This window comes from Fistularia commersonii, chromosome 27 (genome assembly GCF_037954325.1).
Source record: "Fistularia commersonii isolate RoL2024-O1a breed Wild chromosome 27, RoL_Fcom_v1.0, whole genome shotgun sequence".
NCBI lineage: Eukaryota > Metazoa > Chordata > Actinopteri > Syngnathiformes > Fistulariidae > Fistularia > Fistularia commersonii.
Genome location: NC_141310.1, coordinates 9060942 through 9078973, shown reverse-complemented (window position 1 = coordinate 9078973; position 18032 = coordinate 9060942). Strand labels below are relative to the sequence as shown.

The 18032-nt window shown below is 39.8% G+C and overlaps 1 protein-coding gene across 1 annotated transcript in view; it reads right to left on the bottom strand.

Moving 5' to 3' along the window:
* Nucleotides 1-17665, bottom strand: part of LOC147217994 (RNA polymerase II elongation factor ELL-like) — a 29939-nt gene extending 12274 nt beyond the window's left edge. The window contains exons 1-4 of the mRNA XM_086174969.1: nucleotides 17516-17665; nucleotides 17031-17078; nucleotides 3927-4054; nucleotides 2644-2807 (exon numbers count right to left, since the gene is read on the bottom strand). Coding sequence (XP_086031095.1) covers nucleotides 2644-2807; nucleotides 3927-4054; nucleotides 17031-17078; nucleotides 17516-17653 — 478 coding nt within the window. The 5' untranslated portion in view covers nucleotides 17654-17665. The remainder of the gene's footprint in view (nucleotides 1-2643; nucleotides 2808-3926; nucleotides 4055-17030; nucleotides 17079-17515) is intronic.
* Between the last annotated feature and the right edge of the window lie 367 nt (nucleotides 17666-18032).

Here is an 18032-nt window from a genome sequence, read left to right as displayed (position 1 = left end):
ACCTTATGAGGCTGAGAATGAGGCTAACAACCGCACATTTATCAAAAATCCCCTCATAATCTGTGTGTACTTTTGAGTCCGGATAGATTTGTATTCAGAGGGGAAAACCCCCATTGATCATTGCATTGCTGCTGCAGACAGATGGGGCATGTTAGAGCAGTGAAAGCTACCTCTTGGTGTTAATCCCATTACAGGTTAATCTGTGCTTTGAAGGTCAGAGTGGGGCAAAGTTACAGGAAAAGACAGCTTTCCTTTCAATCACAATAGCATGTCCTGCCAGGACACAATACATCTATTATTACACTCCATTATCATTACTCTACTACCAGCCATTAAGCATGATGAGAATACACAGAATTAGGTAATAATTTGAATGTAAGATATATGACCTATCACATGCTTGCTCTGTAAGTCTTGACATGCCATATAATATGCTCTGAGTTCATGAACACCTCCAAGGACTCAAAAAGAGAATTTCCCTGTGGGCATATATGTTTCTAAGTCATGTGTTCACCTTGAGCATTGATCTTTATACAATTCACACATTCTAAATTTGGGTCTACATCACAGCTTCGCTGGAACTGCAGCATTGACACAGGGTCAAAAAACAATGTTGCATAACTCCAGCTAAGGTTAGGAAAGAAGAGTGGAAGCAGTGGGCCAGTTGAAGCCTCTGTAAGAATCATTCATTATCTTGGGAGGTACAGCAAAAGAAGGGAAGAGTACCAAAAAGAAAAAAACAAATTGAAAAATAAAAATACTGAATTTAAATCAAATTAAAATAATAGTTGGTGAGACATTTTGCAAACTTGTGAGAATTAATTGTCTTAAGTGACTCGTTTTAGCTGCATATTTTTTTAGGCAAAACTACAATAAAACTGAAGGCAACTGAAATTATTATAATAGTGAACTTCAAAAACAAAAGGTCCCTTTAAGTTCAAGGTCCGCACGAAAAATGGTCTCACGACCAGATTATTTTCTGCAGAAGTCACATGGTCTCTGTGAGTCTATTGCCACACACTTGGGAACTAATTTGCCATTTACATAGCTATCTCTCTGCTATATAATACTAGCACATTAAAATTCCATTTTTCAAATCCCGATTTTCATAAGACTCACATGACCAGGTAATATTCCTTGAAGTGTATTTGCATATTGTAGAAATCTGCCGACCCTATCCCCACTGAATGATTTAGCAAAATATGTGACATCTGCCCGTTTTCAAGACCCATCTATCTCAAATACAGCTGTAATCGAGATCTGCGACCGTCCCACAAGTGATATGGATCAGTAACCGTAGAGATTTGGATGACAAGCTGCTGGCTTATCTCAGCAGACTACAGCAATGCAAGTCCCCAGTGGCTCATATGGGTGATGGTGGCGAGGGGATCCGCCTCCATCAGCTGAACGGAATGAGGCTCGAGGCTCCGGTCAACACACTGTTCGTACCTCTGAGAGGCCCAGGACGAATACCTGGGGCCAACTGATGATTTTTTAAGTCGGTACTTTAAAAAGGGTGCACTAAATTTACTTAATGATTAATCAACTGTTATTTGAGTTACATTTCAGTGTTGAGATCCAATCAGCACATGAACCTGTTGAGGATCTTGTAAAAAAAAAAAAAAAAACAACAAAAAAAAAAAACAGTAATGCGGTACAACAATTAGGACGTGGACAGGCATATTATAGTGGAAATGAAAAGCAGTCTGATATTAAAATGTCACATTCCCTGTGGACCTCACAATTGGATGATATGAATAAATTTGCTCAAATTATTGCCTATTTTTCTCTGTTGAAATGTGGCATGTAGGAATTTCTGCTTAAATAATTATGCTGGGAGATTGTCAAGGAATTAAGATCATAGATGAGACAAGATGCTCGAAAACCCCTAAAATAGTACTAAAAATTAGGAAATAAGATTGAAATTATACAGCTTGGTGGTTTTCTACCTTGATAATACTAAAAGCAGTCTACAATACTACCTCCAAGCAAATAGTAACAATATAACCATGGAAGGTGCCAATCTGTAGCCTGTCAGCACAGGTTTAGGCAGGACACAGATAAACCTTAAATCTTTGTCTTTTTTCCTTCATTGTTTGAAGCAAGTCACAGCAGTGGATGAGGATCCAGAAACAGGAAGGAAATGAACACGTCCAACCAGATATTGTGTTTCCATTGCTGCTGATGGGAGGTGGAGCAGATAAATACCTGACTTCAACAGAGCCAGTTGACCAGGGAGTGATTGCCAGTGAAATGTTTCCATTGCAGTCAAAAGCCAGATGTTAGCAAGAGGGGTTTCTTCACCGATGGAAATTGGGTATCAGACACATAGAAGGGAGAAGTAAAGGCTCAAATGTACAATCTAGGGATTAGTGGATGACCCTTTCTATTTTCATGAGCCTCAGTTATTCAAAATATGATCTCCACATCTGGTTTCAGTAAACATGAGAGAAAATTCTGTTTTTCAAAATAAAGCAATAACCAGAGCCACATTTATTTCAGTTAAGAATGATGACGATAATGGGATATTTCTCCTTTGCTTCCTTGTTTGTCATCAACAAATTCATATCCAAGTGCTTCACCATGAAAACCAACATAAACCCGTGCTCTTGTTCTGGTACGGAATTTCTGGCCAACCCTTACTTGGATGCGTAGCTCCTGGTTTGATCTCAATGGCAGAGCGACTCCAACTATCCTTTTCCACCTGAGACATCCTCTCACGGGTCATCTGGTAAGAGTCCTCCGTGGCACACACTGTGATCTTGTCCTGAATGATACCTTGACCTTCCAGCTGCTCACGTCCATCACTGCAAGACACAAAAGCAAGGCGCTATCTAACCTCAGGAATTCAGCTGGCTGCACCATAAACTTTTTAAAGACAAAGTCCTGTAAGCTACCTCACAGCAGCATAACAAATGAAACTCCATACTGCACGTTGTTGCTGTTTGGTCAAAGCTGGCTAAGTCAGGCCTATGGTTAGTATACGTTATGTCACAGGCTAGATATAGTTGTCCCTTATATGTTAGGGAGCCAGATATTCTGGTTCAAAGCAGGATAAAGCCTATGGAAAACCTCCAGGATTAACTTGGCTCCTCTCGGCACACTTGCTAATCAAGGATCTTCGGAACCAAAAAGTGAAAAACTTTGATACGCCAAGCTGGACTGCATTATTGTGCTTTATCGCTGCCAAAGTCACAGTTACATATTGAAAAAAAAAAAAAAAAAAGATGGGAGTCGCACAACTCTTGTTTGTTTGTGTACCCGCTAATCATTTCTTTATCCTCCAAGCATCAAGACAATGTAATAGGAAAGAGAAAGATCTTGCCCTTTAACCAGTTATGCTGTTGTTTTTGGCTCCAGCTGCAGGAACAGACTGGAACCAGAAGTAGTTTGAATGCCATCTGGCAGCAGGAGGCGGCAACAGGGCATAACCCTCAGTTTCCATGCTGATCCACTCCATAAACAATGCATCACAGGTCTTAGTAATGAAAGGGTCAGACCAAAAATAAATGGAAAATTACAATTACCCTACACTGTGTTTAGCGAGCAGTGAGCTAACTGTCCCTTATGATGTCTTTAGAAGGGTGAGTGGCAGAAGAACAGTGAAGGAAACATGGCAAAAGGCTGCTGACATGCAAAAAATCCAGAAAACCCATAGCTAAAAGTGGTGAGCCTGTTCAAGAGCCTTAACTAACCTCTGGTAAAAAACGTTTTACAGTTTATATTTGCCAAAATTCCTCATTGAGTTATGTGGAAAGCGGTAAAGGAGAGAGTTGATATATTTTACAGAAACTGTGTCCAGGATATCAAATAAAAAATATTGTTTGCGATTAAACGTTGAGAAGAAATAAATCATAGAGAACATGATGAACTCATAAGACATTTAGTTTGAATAGAATACAGGGATCTATTATTTAATGTCATACCTCGAAACATATTGGTGGATGCAGTCAAAGCTGGCTTGAGGTTGGTCTTTGCTGTCACTGGATAAGTAGAAGGAGAACACGCGAAGAGCAGAGGTAGACTCTGAGGTGGGAGCTGGAATCTTGATGTGCTACAAAGGAAACAGAAAGGAAAACTATTCAGAGACAGATTTATCTATATGAAAAATAGTGAGGAAAATATCCTTTTCATGCTAAGTCACCCTGTTCCTATTTGTATAACTGGAACCATAAACAAGGCTAATTTCTTTACAGGCCTGGTAATGACAACTTCTTTTTTTTTTCCATCCTTTTTTGTTATCTTTTAATCAACCAATTTATTGAAGTGCAAAGCAGTTTTCCACTCAGCAGAAATAATGTGCCAAAACTTGTAGCCAAGGACAAAGAACCGTCCAAAGTCATAGTTTTTGCAATCATCATAAATCAATTGAGTTTATTTATTCACAGCTTTCGTTTCAATGTGAAGACCAGACTCTGGCAAATGTGTATTAGGTCTCAAAAGGATAGTTAACCCTGAAATAACAACAGTAAAATTCTAAAAGCCTGCGAGCATTGTAACTCCTTGAGGGTGCGCTGTTCATTCAACATTCAAGTGCTGAGCGGAACAAACACTGTGGTAAATATTTGGAATTGGCAAAAAGAAGGGAATGGCAAACAATGAAATGATTCAAAAAATAAAATGTCACAGGAAACATGCCGATTTATCCTCTCTGGAATAAAACTGGGCTCCGAAATTTCGCTACAAACCTCATAGATCATGAGATGACTTGAAATATTTGGAAAATATTTCATTTTGGCCTGGGGATGTGGCATCTCCAAAGTTGAGAAAAAAAAAAAAAAAGGAAAAAAAAAATCTTCCTGTTGTCATGAAAAGTGACAATTCTAATTTTATGGTAAATTGATGATTACACTCATGAAAGCCTTAGTGGAAAGAGAGAATGTGCACTTTTTTTAGCCACAGCATTATGAGAATTTTATGGCAATATTAGTGCAGTCACAGGTAAACATGGCCAGAGCTTGCAACTGACTCAATTCCTGCAGCCAGCACAGAAATAATCCTGGTTTTTGTGTGTCACCATCAATGCCATAAAGATGTCAGTTGAGAATGCGAGACAATCTGCTTTATATTTTTACAGACTATTAAACAGGATCTGTCACGTCTTTGTATTGAACAACCGGTGCTCCTGTCCATGTTGAAGCCTTCACTTGGAATGCCATAGTCTATAAATATGTTATAATCCGTAAGGAGGCCTGCATGTGGTCAACAGGAAGCTAGCATGGTGTGTTAGCATAGCAGTGGATGCCTCATGCACTGCGATGTCAGTTGTAGCGATGAGGCTTCCCTTAGCAGAACTTTTGAACAGATTTCTATTTTAGATATTTGTGCGCAGGTATTATTAATCATAGGCAGAATTAGTGCAAAGAACTGCTTATAATTGTAGTTGGAGCTGACCCGAGACCCAAAATATGCAATAACACTATCACTATTGTTATGCATGTCTATTTCTTCTTTGAACCATTTTGTTTTTGCCCGCAGATCTTAATTCAAAACATTACGTAGTCACTCTCAGCTATGAATAACATCTCTGCGCGACATTCCGTCAAATGCATGTTGTCTTTATTGCATAAAATGAGAAAGATGTTTCAGTCTGACTTGGAAAACCATTAACTCTTTGAACTATTCTTCTTTGTTCCCATTAGTATTTTCTGCAACGAAGGAAATGAAGCAGTTTTATATGTATGCGTATAGATGAAAGAATTTACTAGGTTCAGGAGGCAAAGTCATGAAAATTTTGCAGAGATGGTTTGTCTGTGGACGAGATAGACAGGAAATTCAGCACATTGTCATGACAAGTATTTTTCACTGACTTCAGTTTGACCACCCTGTCGACATGCCTTTTTTTTCCCCCTTAAAGCTTGGCAGCAGTTTGAGGCGGTTGTAAGCGTAAAGGTATCTTGGGGGATTTCTTTTCCTTCCTACCTCTGGTTTTGTCCTCCCATGACCCACTAAAATTTTCCCACCTGCATATGAGAAACTTTGATGACAGTGATAGCAGTATGATAGATAAGCTGTGTTTAAGTTGCAGTATTTGTTACATAGGATATATGGTCCAAGTCTTGACAGTGGACTGTTAAGAGTTTAAAAAAGGAATAAAAAAAAATCAGCTCAAATACATTTAAACTTCAGAAAAATTAAAAACTATTGTGAACTCGGTGTGAACTTTTGCAGATGTTGTTCAGTCCACAAATAATATATTGTTGCCAATCGCTTTTTTGTTGTTTTTAAAAGTCACATCATCTCTTTTTTTTTTCCTTATCCAAGTGTGAAACAAAGCAGCTCCGGGGTTGTTTTTTTTCTCTCTCATCAGCTCACTGCACATGTTTTTACTTGAAGCCTTTCGCCGCAAGAATTTAAACAAACGATTCCTCTGAAAGATACAGATCAGATTGTGTAGCTGCACAGGTGGATCTTCTTAGTGTCTGACATAACTGGCCTTATAATGGGTCAGATCTGGATTATGTAATATTTGCTTAAGGATAGCCCTCTAATGATACGCTCTTTAAGTCTGTCTGTTGATTAATCCTAGACGGGCCTGTGTGAGTGAGAGACAGAGGTCAGAAAAACATTTGTTAATGTGTGACAGTTTTGTTAACATTTTGCTTGTAGATGCACTTACTGTCTTTTAACAGCCACTTAGAGCCAAAAACTAAATCTATGCAAAGTTCAAAGCCTTGTTAAATCAACTGCCACTCATTTTTCTTCCCTCACTTGTGTTACAGATATAAATGCACGCTTCACAGAAACCTTCAACTTGTCTGTTATAACAATAGTGTATGTCTGGTATGTGGGACTTTTTGACATGTTAGTCACTCATCTATGTGCAACATCAACCTCTCAACATGTACAGGACTGTCTCAGAAAATTAGAATTTTGTGCTAAAGTTCTTTATCTTCTGTAATGCAATTAAAACAACAAAAATTACTTTTTCATGATATTCTAATATTTTGAGATAGGATTTTTGAGTTTTTTTAAGATGTAAGCCATAATCAGTAATATTGATATAATAAAAGGCTTGCAATATTTCAGTTGATTTGTAATGAATCCAGAATGTATGACATTTTTGTTTTTGTAATCGTATTATAGAAGATAAAGAACTTTATCGCAATATGCTAATTTTCTGAGACAGTCCTGTACGTTAATTTGCATCTGGTAGTCATTTCTGTTTATCTTCAGATACATGTCTTGAATGTTGGCACATACTTCTGACCTGCAAATTTTGTACTAACATGTAATGTGTGCACTCCCTCCCCTCCATCTACATCCTTGAAGGCAAAGGGAACAATCATTTTCTCTGCAATTTCATAATGAAAGGGAAACCCAGCCAGGAAATTTATCCCACACAATCCAATCTGAAATTGGTTGCTGATTTTGCAGTGTTGCTTTGATTTGCATGAAGTGAAACTCTTCACGACGTCAAATCGTTGTGCTGGCTGTTAAGAACACACTACTTGCTGCTGCCTAGGCTTCTGACAGCTGTCATTACCGGCTTTCGGTGAAAATGAATGACTCCTGTGAATGCCCTTTAACGACGGAGCTGAGGACATCACCGATTCCTTGCTTCACGACCTATCTGAATCGGGCGGCCTGCAAACACGAGGCTCAAGTTTCTTAGTGTTTTTAAGTTCTTTCAGTACATAACAACTGGCTGATGCGTTGAAACTGGGGTGTGTTCCCTTGGTCCCATTGGATAATCTACAACAGCATGGGTCCGTCTCAACTGTACTAGCTCCCTTCCCATTTCATAACCTCATAGTTCATGACTCCATGAATCCTGTCAGCTACAGACGTTCAAGGATGTTTCTATAATTCTTAGATGTTGCGAGGGGACAGGGGACAAAGTAATGGGGTGGTGGGTCCAGGATCACATTAAGCTAAACGGGTACCATGTGCAGTAACTAGGATTCCACCTGGATCTGTAATCGGGGGGGGTGGGGGGGGTATAATAGCAGCAAGACAGGGTCTGTCTCTGGTCCACTGGATGTGGTGTGTAAGAGGAGTGTCTTGGCCAAACAGCAAAACAACAGACTATCTACATTATACTTTGGCCATCCAGTCTGATAACAGATGCATCCTGCTTCTCTTGCTCACAACCATCATTTCCTTCATCCGATTATTGAATTTCTGCTCTGGAAATGAGTGCTTATTCAATTGGATAAAGCCTGGATTTACAACATTCTAAAAAGTTGTTTTCTAAAAAACATTTTGCCCTTAATGTAAATAATGTATGCAAAAGTATTATGACACTAGTGTCAATTTGCCTCCTCAGTCAACAAAGAAGAATTTCCAAAAGGTTTGCATGTCTCTGACAGATGAGACCTTGTATATCAATGATATCACTTGTTGAAATATTTCTCCTGACCCTTCTTATCGCTCTGTCTGATAGAGTTATGTGCCGTCGCAGGATTCCAGCTCTTACAAACGTTCAGTCATGCAATGCACAGAGAAGCATTTGCCTGCCTTAAGTCACTGATGGTTGTTGTCTGACCACCAGAAGCAAACTCCTAAAGCTCTGCTTGTACAATACAACAACAAGCACTACTATTCACTGCCACAAAAGCACATTCTCCATGGCAATTCAAACCCAGAGACAGGCTCTTGCAGAGAACCTTGCTCTTGAAAAAGAAAACTGTCCGTGTCTAATGAAATATTTATCGTCAGCCTTTCAATTAAAATATTCAGGGAATCTGTGCAGTTGCTTCTGATCTCTGCCATTACAGAATTAATGAAAAATGAATGACATAACACTACCTAGACAGTAAAGTAAAAATATACTGACTAAAAATATTCATACTTGCAACATCAATAAAAAGTGATGAATCCTAACATGGGGCTGATAATTATCCCAATAAAGGACTATGTTAAAATGTTATTCTTTAACTGTCGACCAACAATTGGTAGTCATGCATAAGGATTGATAAAGTTTACTTGGAAATGTCAGATCTATTATGCATTTACTGTATAATTTTTTAGTTCAGATTACATGTTGTGAAAATTCAAATATGTCATACTTATGTCCTAACATATCCAAATATTGCATATTTTCTTGTCAATATAATGAGTACTTTGTGTAAAAGGGACATTAATTACAGTTTAACTAACATACTTGATTATTCTACTTCTTTTCTTACAAACACTTACCATTGGCTCCATAAACCAGATGGTAAGTTGCATGTTGACTGGACGAGGAAGATGACAAATTGAGAAAGGACCGGGGCTAGTGATGAGCAGCAGATAAACACGACTGACTGAGTCCGTGGCATTAAGTAGGCTCTTTATCCGTGCAGTCGGTGAGGTTGGGCTGAGTGCCCTTCTTCTCAGAGCAAAGAAAAAAAGGAATAAGTGGGACCGGCAATTGAAACTACAGAGAGCTTAATGTGTTTCTATCTCCCTAAAATCATAGTGCCTTGATGAACCATTGCTCTTTGCAGAGCCAGAGATGTGTGTGATCTGAATTGAAGACCAGGCTTTTATACTGGTATGTGGAGCTCAACAAAACAGCGCTACTTTTCATTTGTCACGGCAAATGTATTCAAACGTATTGTGCAAAAATTTATAAATATTTGGGGAAAAAAACGGCTGTCAATACGACTTTAGCTATGCAATGGTAATTGTTATTCATTGAAATGTATCTAAAAATTTTATAAATATATATTTTTTCTTTTAAACTGATATGTATGTTTAAATTGGGTGCTCTTTCTGGCCCACATTGCTGGGACTACTGCAATTGCCGTCTTTAAAACCAGTAAGAAGAACTGTGCTAAAATCTCAAGTGACACATAATTTTTAAAAGCAAGTCATCTCAAAGATAATTCTACAGGATAGTGACGAAGATCAATATGAGGCAATAAAAAAAAATTCCTGAATTTGAAATTCACAGCCCTAGTATTCATAGGCATTTAAATAATAATAATACCTAATATTCACTTGAAATAATTATTGAAAAAAAAAATTGGAATGTCAATGACACCTGCATGTGCTCACACACAAACAATAGAAAGGAGCTAATCACTGATTATCAAAAAAAAAAAAAAAAAATGAATTGAGAATGACGTACGTCTATTTCATGTTTTTGAAACTCCTGTTGACACGTTGATCCCAATGAACTTTTGGCTTCAATCTTAGCTGTCATAAATGTGTCGGTACCTTTGAATCGAGGCCAGGAAAGGCTAATTTTCCTGGGTCAATCAAAACTATAAAGTCGATTGAACAAAACCTGTGAGAAACTGCTGTCGATGCACAGGGCTTATGTTTCCTGCTAGCTTTTGGTTGAATGTGGGATCTGGGTGTAGATCTCATGCAGCCTATTGTTTCCACATCCTCTGCAGTCTGAGTAATGGCCTTCTGAAAACAGGCCATCTTTTGTTCTGGCCTCCTCGGCTCCAAAGTGGGATGCCATGGCACTGCTTCCCCTTTCTGGTTGATAGGAGGAGAGGGAGGAGGTGCAAGGGGAGAGGGGGAGAGAAACCTGTCGCCACCACCTCTGTCTGTTATCAGCAGGGGGCCAGTCACTCTGGGTGTTAATTCAGACCGTGCATGTGTATGTGTTTCTGTGTTAATCCAGCGTGAGCAAAGAGAGGCTCAGCTCCAGCTCCTCTCACCAGGGTGTAATCAGCATTACTGCCACTCATAAGGCTGAGGAGAGAGAGAGAGGCCAAATTCGAGCTATCGGCCAAGCATCTCCACCGGTGACTTTGAGACACACACAAAGACACATACGAGACTGACACAAACACACCCAGACAGTCAGACCGCCAGCCAGTCGGCCACCACCCTCACCACACTAAAGTAAACACTACTCCTCCTCCTCATCATCATCATCATCATCTCTTCCCAAACAACAGCAGAATCCTTCCCAGGGCCACAAGTTGACACATGCCATTTAAGATGATCCCTGTCGAGAATGTGACACACACACACGCACACACAGCTAAATTTGAATTGAGCCTTTCCAAAACAACCCGATTGTGCAAATGTTTTTTTTTTCCTTCCCCAGTTTATCTCGTGTGTTATTTTCTAACAGCGAGCAGGGCTGCTTGTTTATGACAAGGATCAATATTATTTTGATTAATAGAGAATTTCAAGATAAGTAAGGAGTTGTGGCATGACCATGTATATTTACACAGGGTAGACCGTAACTCGTAACAGATGAGGCGTTGATAAGAGGCAATCACATATTCAGAATTCAGTTGAAAATGTTAATAGTGTAGTGAACTGCTGACCCTATTCTAATAACATCGTTGGTTTACTAGCAAGTAGTAGCAATTCTGAATATGTGATGATCGGACCACATTTATTTCACTGTGGTGCCAGAAGGAGTTACCTGACTTAAGAGGCAATGATGTGTGGATATACATCAGACTCGGAGACCTGTGTGTGTGTGTGCATAAAAAGGCTAATAATAATTGCAGAAACGGATTAACCCCTAAGGCCACAACTTTGACCAAGGCTCACTTAATGTGGACACAACTTTATACTAAGCTGGCTATTCTCGTTTTAGTAACAAGCTTGGCTTTCTATTGAATGCCATCTTTAGTATCTGTCCAAAGAGAGGGGTGTGGGGCAGGGGAGAGGAAGTAAACTGTACTACAAGAAATACATTAAAATGACCATGTTTTATGATCACGCTCAACACTTTGAGCTGCAAGGGCTCTTCTGTCTAACTGATTCTCACAAGCTGGCACTATGATTAATGTGGTCATGTTGAATGTGAGACAGTGCATGTAATCATGCCCGAGTTAGTAATCACCTTCAATTCCTTTTCGGTTGCAATTTCAAAGAGGGACAGAGCTGCAAGCCCCAGCAGTGGACGAGGGGGATAAAGGAGAACAGAGGATAAGGGTTCTATTCCACAAGAATCCCTGAGGTTTCCCCAAACTAATGCCAAAAACGATACATCTCTGGCAGGTGCCCGAGGCTAAACTGTCAACTTCAACAAATTGTGGCCCACTGTGACCAAATACAAGCCCCTTCTTCAACACCCTCAAGCAAGGTAGGCTCTTCAGCAGAACACAAGCTTTCCAGAATGTAGAGCCATACACGACACGTGGGGGAGGGGGGTGGGAGACGCAAGTGCCCCTTTATGCCTCATTAGCTTATGGTCTAGATTTTCACATGAGGGACTTAGACGGCACACGTTCCACAGCAAGCTAAGATGGTCACCATATCTCCAAGCTGCCAGATTGGGCAGAGAACATATTTAGTGTGCATGGATTTCATTGGCCGTGAGCCTTGCACTCACACAGCTAATAAATGCACATACCCTGGTACGTGTACAACATTTTTCACTTTCTAGAAAGGACGGGAGTACTTGTTGTAATCTCTCAATTTTCCTTTTGAGGACGTACACTGATTAGCGTGATCTGTTTGGGGGGAAAAAAGGCATACCTTTTATCACCACATTGCAGATTTTAAGTGGAAGCTTTTTGACAATGTGTGATAACATGTATTTACCTAATAGCCCCACATCGCTTAACCCGGTTTTAAAAATACAGAACTGTAAGTCTGCATGTATGATTGGTTGATGTCAAACTATTTTGGTTAGGAGAAATTTCAGAATCCATATAAATGTACGCAAGATAAAAGCAAAAGGGATTCTGCAAGCTACGATAGGTTCTCTAATGAAGAGCTGAAATCTGCAACCGCATTGCAAGGCATCAGCAAATCATACTTATACCTCTGTAAAAGACCTTTATGTTTTTGAACAATGAACAAATGAATTAAGAGAGTCATTACATTGTTTAATTTTCTTCACTAAACGGTAGAATTGAACTCATTCAGCACCATTTGTACATGTAACAGGAGATCCTCAACAAAAATAAGAAAAAGTCTGTACACCGTTTTGGACATGGTTAAATAACTCTGTACAGCTCAAGTTGTTAGCTGGCTTCTGCCTTTATAGTCTCCAGTCCATTAGATGCACAGCGGGGATGTTTCTCTCATGTTGGGCACAAACAAACCCTTGGGGTAGAGCACAACACATCTGGACTGACTGTAATGCATTAGTCTGAAAAACTCAATCCATTCTGGGTGATCGAGGCAGGGTGACAAAACACAGCCTGCATTCCCTTGCTTATTGTTATTCAAATCAGAGGAGACAACACACAATTGGGAGGGGGGGGGGGACTCTGGGGATCTGAGCATGGGCAACCTAAACACACACAGACAGACAAAAAGCACTCACTCAAGCACACGAGCTCAAAAGCAACTGCCAAGTATTCCCTCGTTCTGTCTGTCTCTGTCATATGCACAGGACAAACCAAATAAACAAATACACACACCACACACAGAGTCCTCAGGGGCTCTCCTCTGGTCCTGCCAGACTATAGACTTCTGCACAATGGGCAGAGGGGGTAGGACAGGAGCAAGGAGCTGGGACATGAATAAATCATGCCTCTAGGCCCACACAGGACACAGCATGAACACCCATTGACCAAACACAGACCCATGTCAAAACATGCACAGGCTAACTTTTAACACATCCACATATGAATGCACTGTAACATACAGAAAGGTACATTGTACTTAAACTGCACTTTTGTTGGCTAATTCCATGTTTTGGTGTTCCACAAGACTGATCATGCTGATCCACATTTTGGCCAATTAGAATTTTCCCTTCTTTTCAAGAAATGTAGCCTGTTTCTGATAGCATAAACACGCAATAGTTGTGTCGTGAAAAACTTTCCAGGTTCCTGAACTCTGAAAAAAAAATCTCTGAATAAAAGGCTCCAGGTTACAAATGAAACCCAGCTGAAAATGAATTGTGTTTTATTCCACTTCATCCAACATGCCGGACGATCCCAAAAGGAAACAGATGCAGCGGTTCGAACAGAAAATGAAAGTCATGTCATTTATATACACAACAAATACGGTATAGTCTATTGAGGGAAAAAGTAGAAAAAAATTGTTGATGAACCTTTGACTAAAGCTGCGTGAAGATTACTTTTCTGAAGCCAGTGATTACAATACCGGCAAAGGTTGCTGGGTGGTTCTGCCCTCTGACTAGCTTCAACATGTGCTGCAGGGGAAAGATTAAGTTTGTTGTTTGGAAGTGTTCACGTGCTTCTGTGAATTATTCTTAAGTTGTCAATGCCCGGTGTTTTTAAAACATGTTTCTTCCCTACAGTTCAAAATTTCACTACCAAAGTTGCGCTACCTTGTGTGAGGCTATTAAGTTAAAGTTGCTGTGTACAAGACATGATCCAACAGGCCGTCCATATCCGTGAATTCCATAAATCAGAAGAGGATGACTTCTACTTTTCCGTAGTCTCGTTTTTTTTTTTTTGTTAAAATTAATACGGTTTTGGTATCACTCAACTGGTGTGTATGCTGTGGGGAGTTCAGGCCACGTGCTGTCTAGTCCTGCAGCCACCAAGCCACACACAGACATACGCACGCTGAGGTTGACAGCAAATATTCAAAACAAGAAATTATATACCAATTGAAAAAAGCTGTAGTGCTGTGTGGCTGTCTGTACCTCATTTGTTCTTGTGTGTTGTGGCTGCTACACAATAGGAGTCCCACGAACTAAATTGAGGTCAAGAATAAGTTAATTCATAACAAACTCCAGTATGTTACACTTGGGAAAAAAGGCCAAAAAAATAGTACTAAACTAATTTAGTACTAGTAATACTAGTAATGCTTGCTTAAAATGATGTGTGCAAAATGTTAGTACGAAGCATGGACCCCCATTCAACGCCAATTGCTACAAGCTAGCTAGTAAGCTATCCTTCGCACCGAGGGTCACACCAAGAAACACACCAAATCTTAGCTGCAACTTTTAAAAAAAGACATTTGCATGATTTAAATGTTTTTGAAGGGGAAATTTCAAACGTCATTTTGTGCTAGTTTACTAGCATTAACACCCATCCACAAATCACTAACATCTGACGCTTTGACACACCTGGCACTGGCATATGTGAAAGGTGATACAGTGACAGGAGGACACGTCAGAGAATGCTCATTCACACCTGGCTACTTTACAAATTGTGTCTTTATGCCTTTAAAAAGTGATCAACTTGGCTGATAAGTGTTAGGTCTGATTCAGACGTAAACAGAAAGCACATGAAAACTCATACCATCCCGCCTCTTGTTCTTCCAAAAGGCCTTAAGGTTTAAGGTTGATGAAATTACTTTTTAAAACGTACTTTTTAACGTCAGTTTGTAAATAGCTTTAGCTCTCATTGTCTCGGAGGGGCGGTGAAATTGTTGGCTTTCACAAAATCCCCTTTTACACAGAAATTCAAATAAAGAAATACATAAATAAAAAGACTCCAGAAATGTGAGACTTGGTTTACAAGAAACCCCACAAGGTCTATATAGTGCAGCCGAAGTGCAATTTAATTAGGGGTTCAACGCAGGTTTCTTCACAAAGAAGAATGAATCTGCACAAATACAATGTCATTATAATTACTTGGATATCACAAAGTGACAAATTTTTACTAATTAACACATTCAGATAGTTATATTTATAAATGGTCACTGTCACTTGCAGTTCACATAACACAACACAGGCAAACAGAAATAGGATTGTTATTGCAATATTTTTTTTAACAAACAGAAATGTTATATATACATATATCAATATAGAGTTCCTGTGAGAAAAAAAAGCCCTGTTGATTAATGATCATATAACCACTAAACTTACAAGTCTGCCTTTTCAAACTTTCATGCAGACCGTGAGGTGAAGACTGAAAATACACTGTGAGATGACAGCAGAAGTGCGATTATAAAACCCAAGATCCAGACTGAAGCTTCACTTCTGTGCTAAAGTGCCGATTCCATTCCCACCACCATGTAACCTCCAGAAGAAGAAAAAAAAAATCCTCCTCTTATAAATGTGATCCAAATTCCTTTTAATATTATACTCACGTTTACATCAACAAGGACTGGCTGTCATTTACTATGACCTAAATAAGACCAAGAACAATTTCAAAACATTTTATTTGAAAAATGCACAGCTTTGTCAATTGCATATCAGGTTTTCTGGCCAAACAATCCGTTCTCACCTAAAAGTCGGTGCATAAAATGCCATAGAGCGACAACCTTACAAAGCCACAAATATAAGAAGATACAAATAATGTTTACTATTGGCCAAATAAAGGGAGGATATCAAGGTTTTTTTTTTCTTTTTCAAAACTATGATGCTCATTTTGCATGCACTTTACTGTCTCACTCTGACAAGCTAAGAGGCCCGTGCTCCTCCATCTTGGACACTTTAATACAGCCTCTTAACCACACAAGCTCCCCCATAGAACCGACCACCACTCAGCTCGGCTCTTCAGGACAGAGAAGGTGGTTGCAAATCTTTCCGACCAGCCCATGCAATTAGCTGCAGCTGACTACGGTCTAAAACTGCATAGTTCAGGCTATGTGCTACACAAAGGATCCACGTGTACTGCACATAATTTATCTGATAATTAATTAAAAGCAAAATACATCCACAGTTGGGCAATGCAATCTGAGCATTTTAACTAAGGTGCACTAGACGACATTACTAAGGGCTCCTCATGAGAACTGCTCTCACCATTGTTGACTCTGGCTCTGGTCAGTATGTGTGGCTGTGTGTGTGTACGTGCGTGCATGTGTTTGCGTGGCCTCCCTCCTCCCAGTGCCACTTGCTGACCTAACAGAGCTTCTCCACAGTCACCAGCCTGACCCAGTAACCTGCATGCCTTCTGGCTGCTGGAGACCGTCTCTAAGCTCCCTGCAAAGCATTATTGGAGGGGCGTCTAAGACAACAGCCAAAGTCTTCTTTGCAATCGAACACATAAACAAAAAAAAAAGACTGAAATAATTTTCTATCAAGGGGTTTGTGAAGTGAAAGTGATGAATCGCCCTTTCAACCAAAAAAATGCTTTAATAATCTGTTAACGGGTTAATCCACTTAAAACAAATAAGATTAAGTCTTGGGAAATGCAGGTGTGTAAATACCTCTTGATTTGTTAGATAACACAAGGTAACTGAGACACCTTAATCTAAAATGAGGAAAGCTATGTCTTTACAGTGAAAGGAAATGAAAAGTAACTTACCCCTTGATTTCCTTTAAAGCAAATGGATGGTTCACTTGGCAGTGATGCCTAAGGTTTGAGAGAGAGAGGAGGGAGGAAAACAGTTAAGATATGTGATCTTTAAGAGTGTTCAGAAAACTATACGACAAATAATGGCACCAGTTAATGAAGATAAACCGATTTTATTTTGAAGGAGCGAGGGGAAAGTTTTTTTTTCTCTTTTTCTTTCTTGTTTTCCCGACAACCTCAGGGTTCAGATCCCGGTATGTGTGATCCGATGGTGGCCAAGGGATCCGGTGGGGGGGGGGGGTCGCTGACAAAACACACGCTCTGTGACCCGAGCACTAACCAAGCCCAGCGGTTCTAAACGTCTTTTAGGGAAATAAAATTAACAAAAAAATAAATTAAAAAAAATAAAGAAGCCATCAACTTTGCTGCCTGGGTATTGAAGTCCCACCACACACACACACATTCTGGGTAACGTCCATGTGGAAACGGTGTCTTACCTTGAGGTTCTGGTAGGACTCCAAGGCTCGGATCGCCGTATCCGTCAGCTTGACGTGGTACAGCGTTACGTTCGGGCAGCTTTTGTTGTTTTTGCCACAGGAGAGCCCGTAGCGGTGCTCCTGCCGGAGAGCAGCCATCGCTGGCTTTCCTGTCAGCCCCGCAATTAGAGAAGCTTTCCTCCCCTCCGCTCGACACCCGGCTCTGCGTCAGCGTGTGGGCGGGGCCTCGTTGACAGCCGCGGATTTGTTTGGCCATGTGAGCGTAAATCATCCCTCAAAGATATCGTAGTGTGTGTGTGTGTGTGTGTGTGTGTGTGTGTGTGTGTGTGTGTGTGTGTGTGTGTGTGTGTGTGTGTGTGTGTGTTTATTTATTTAAATATCAAAATGATGTGTCATCTCCACATTTTATATCCAAATTCCATTTTTTTTTCTTTCCAAAAATAACATCTAAATTTAAACCCTTTATTTATTTCCCCTTTGAATATTTACTATTCCACTTTTATTTATCCCTTCTTTT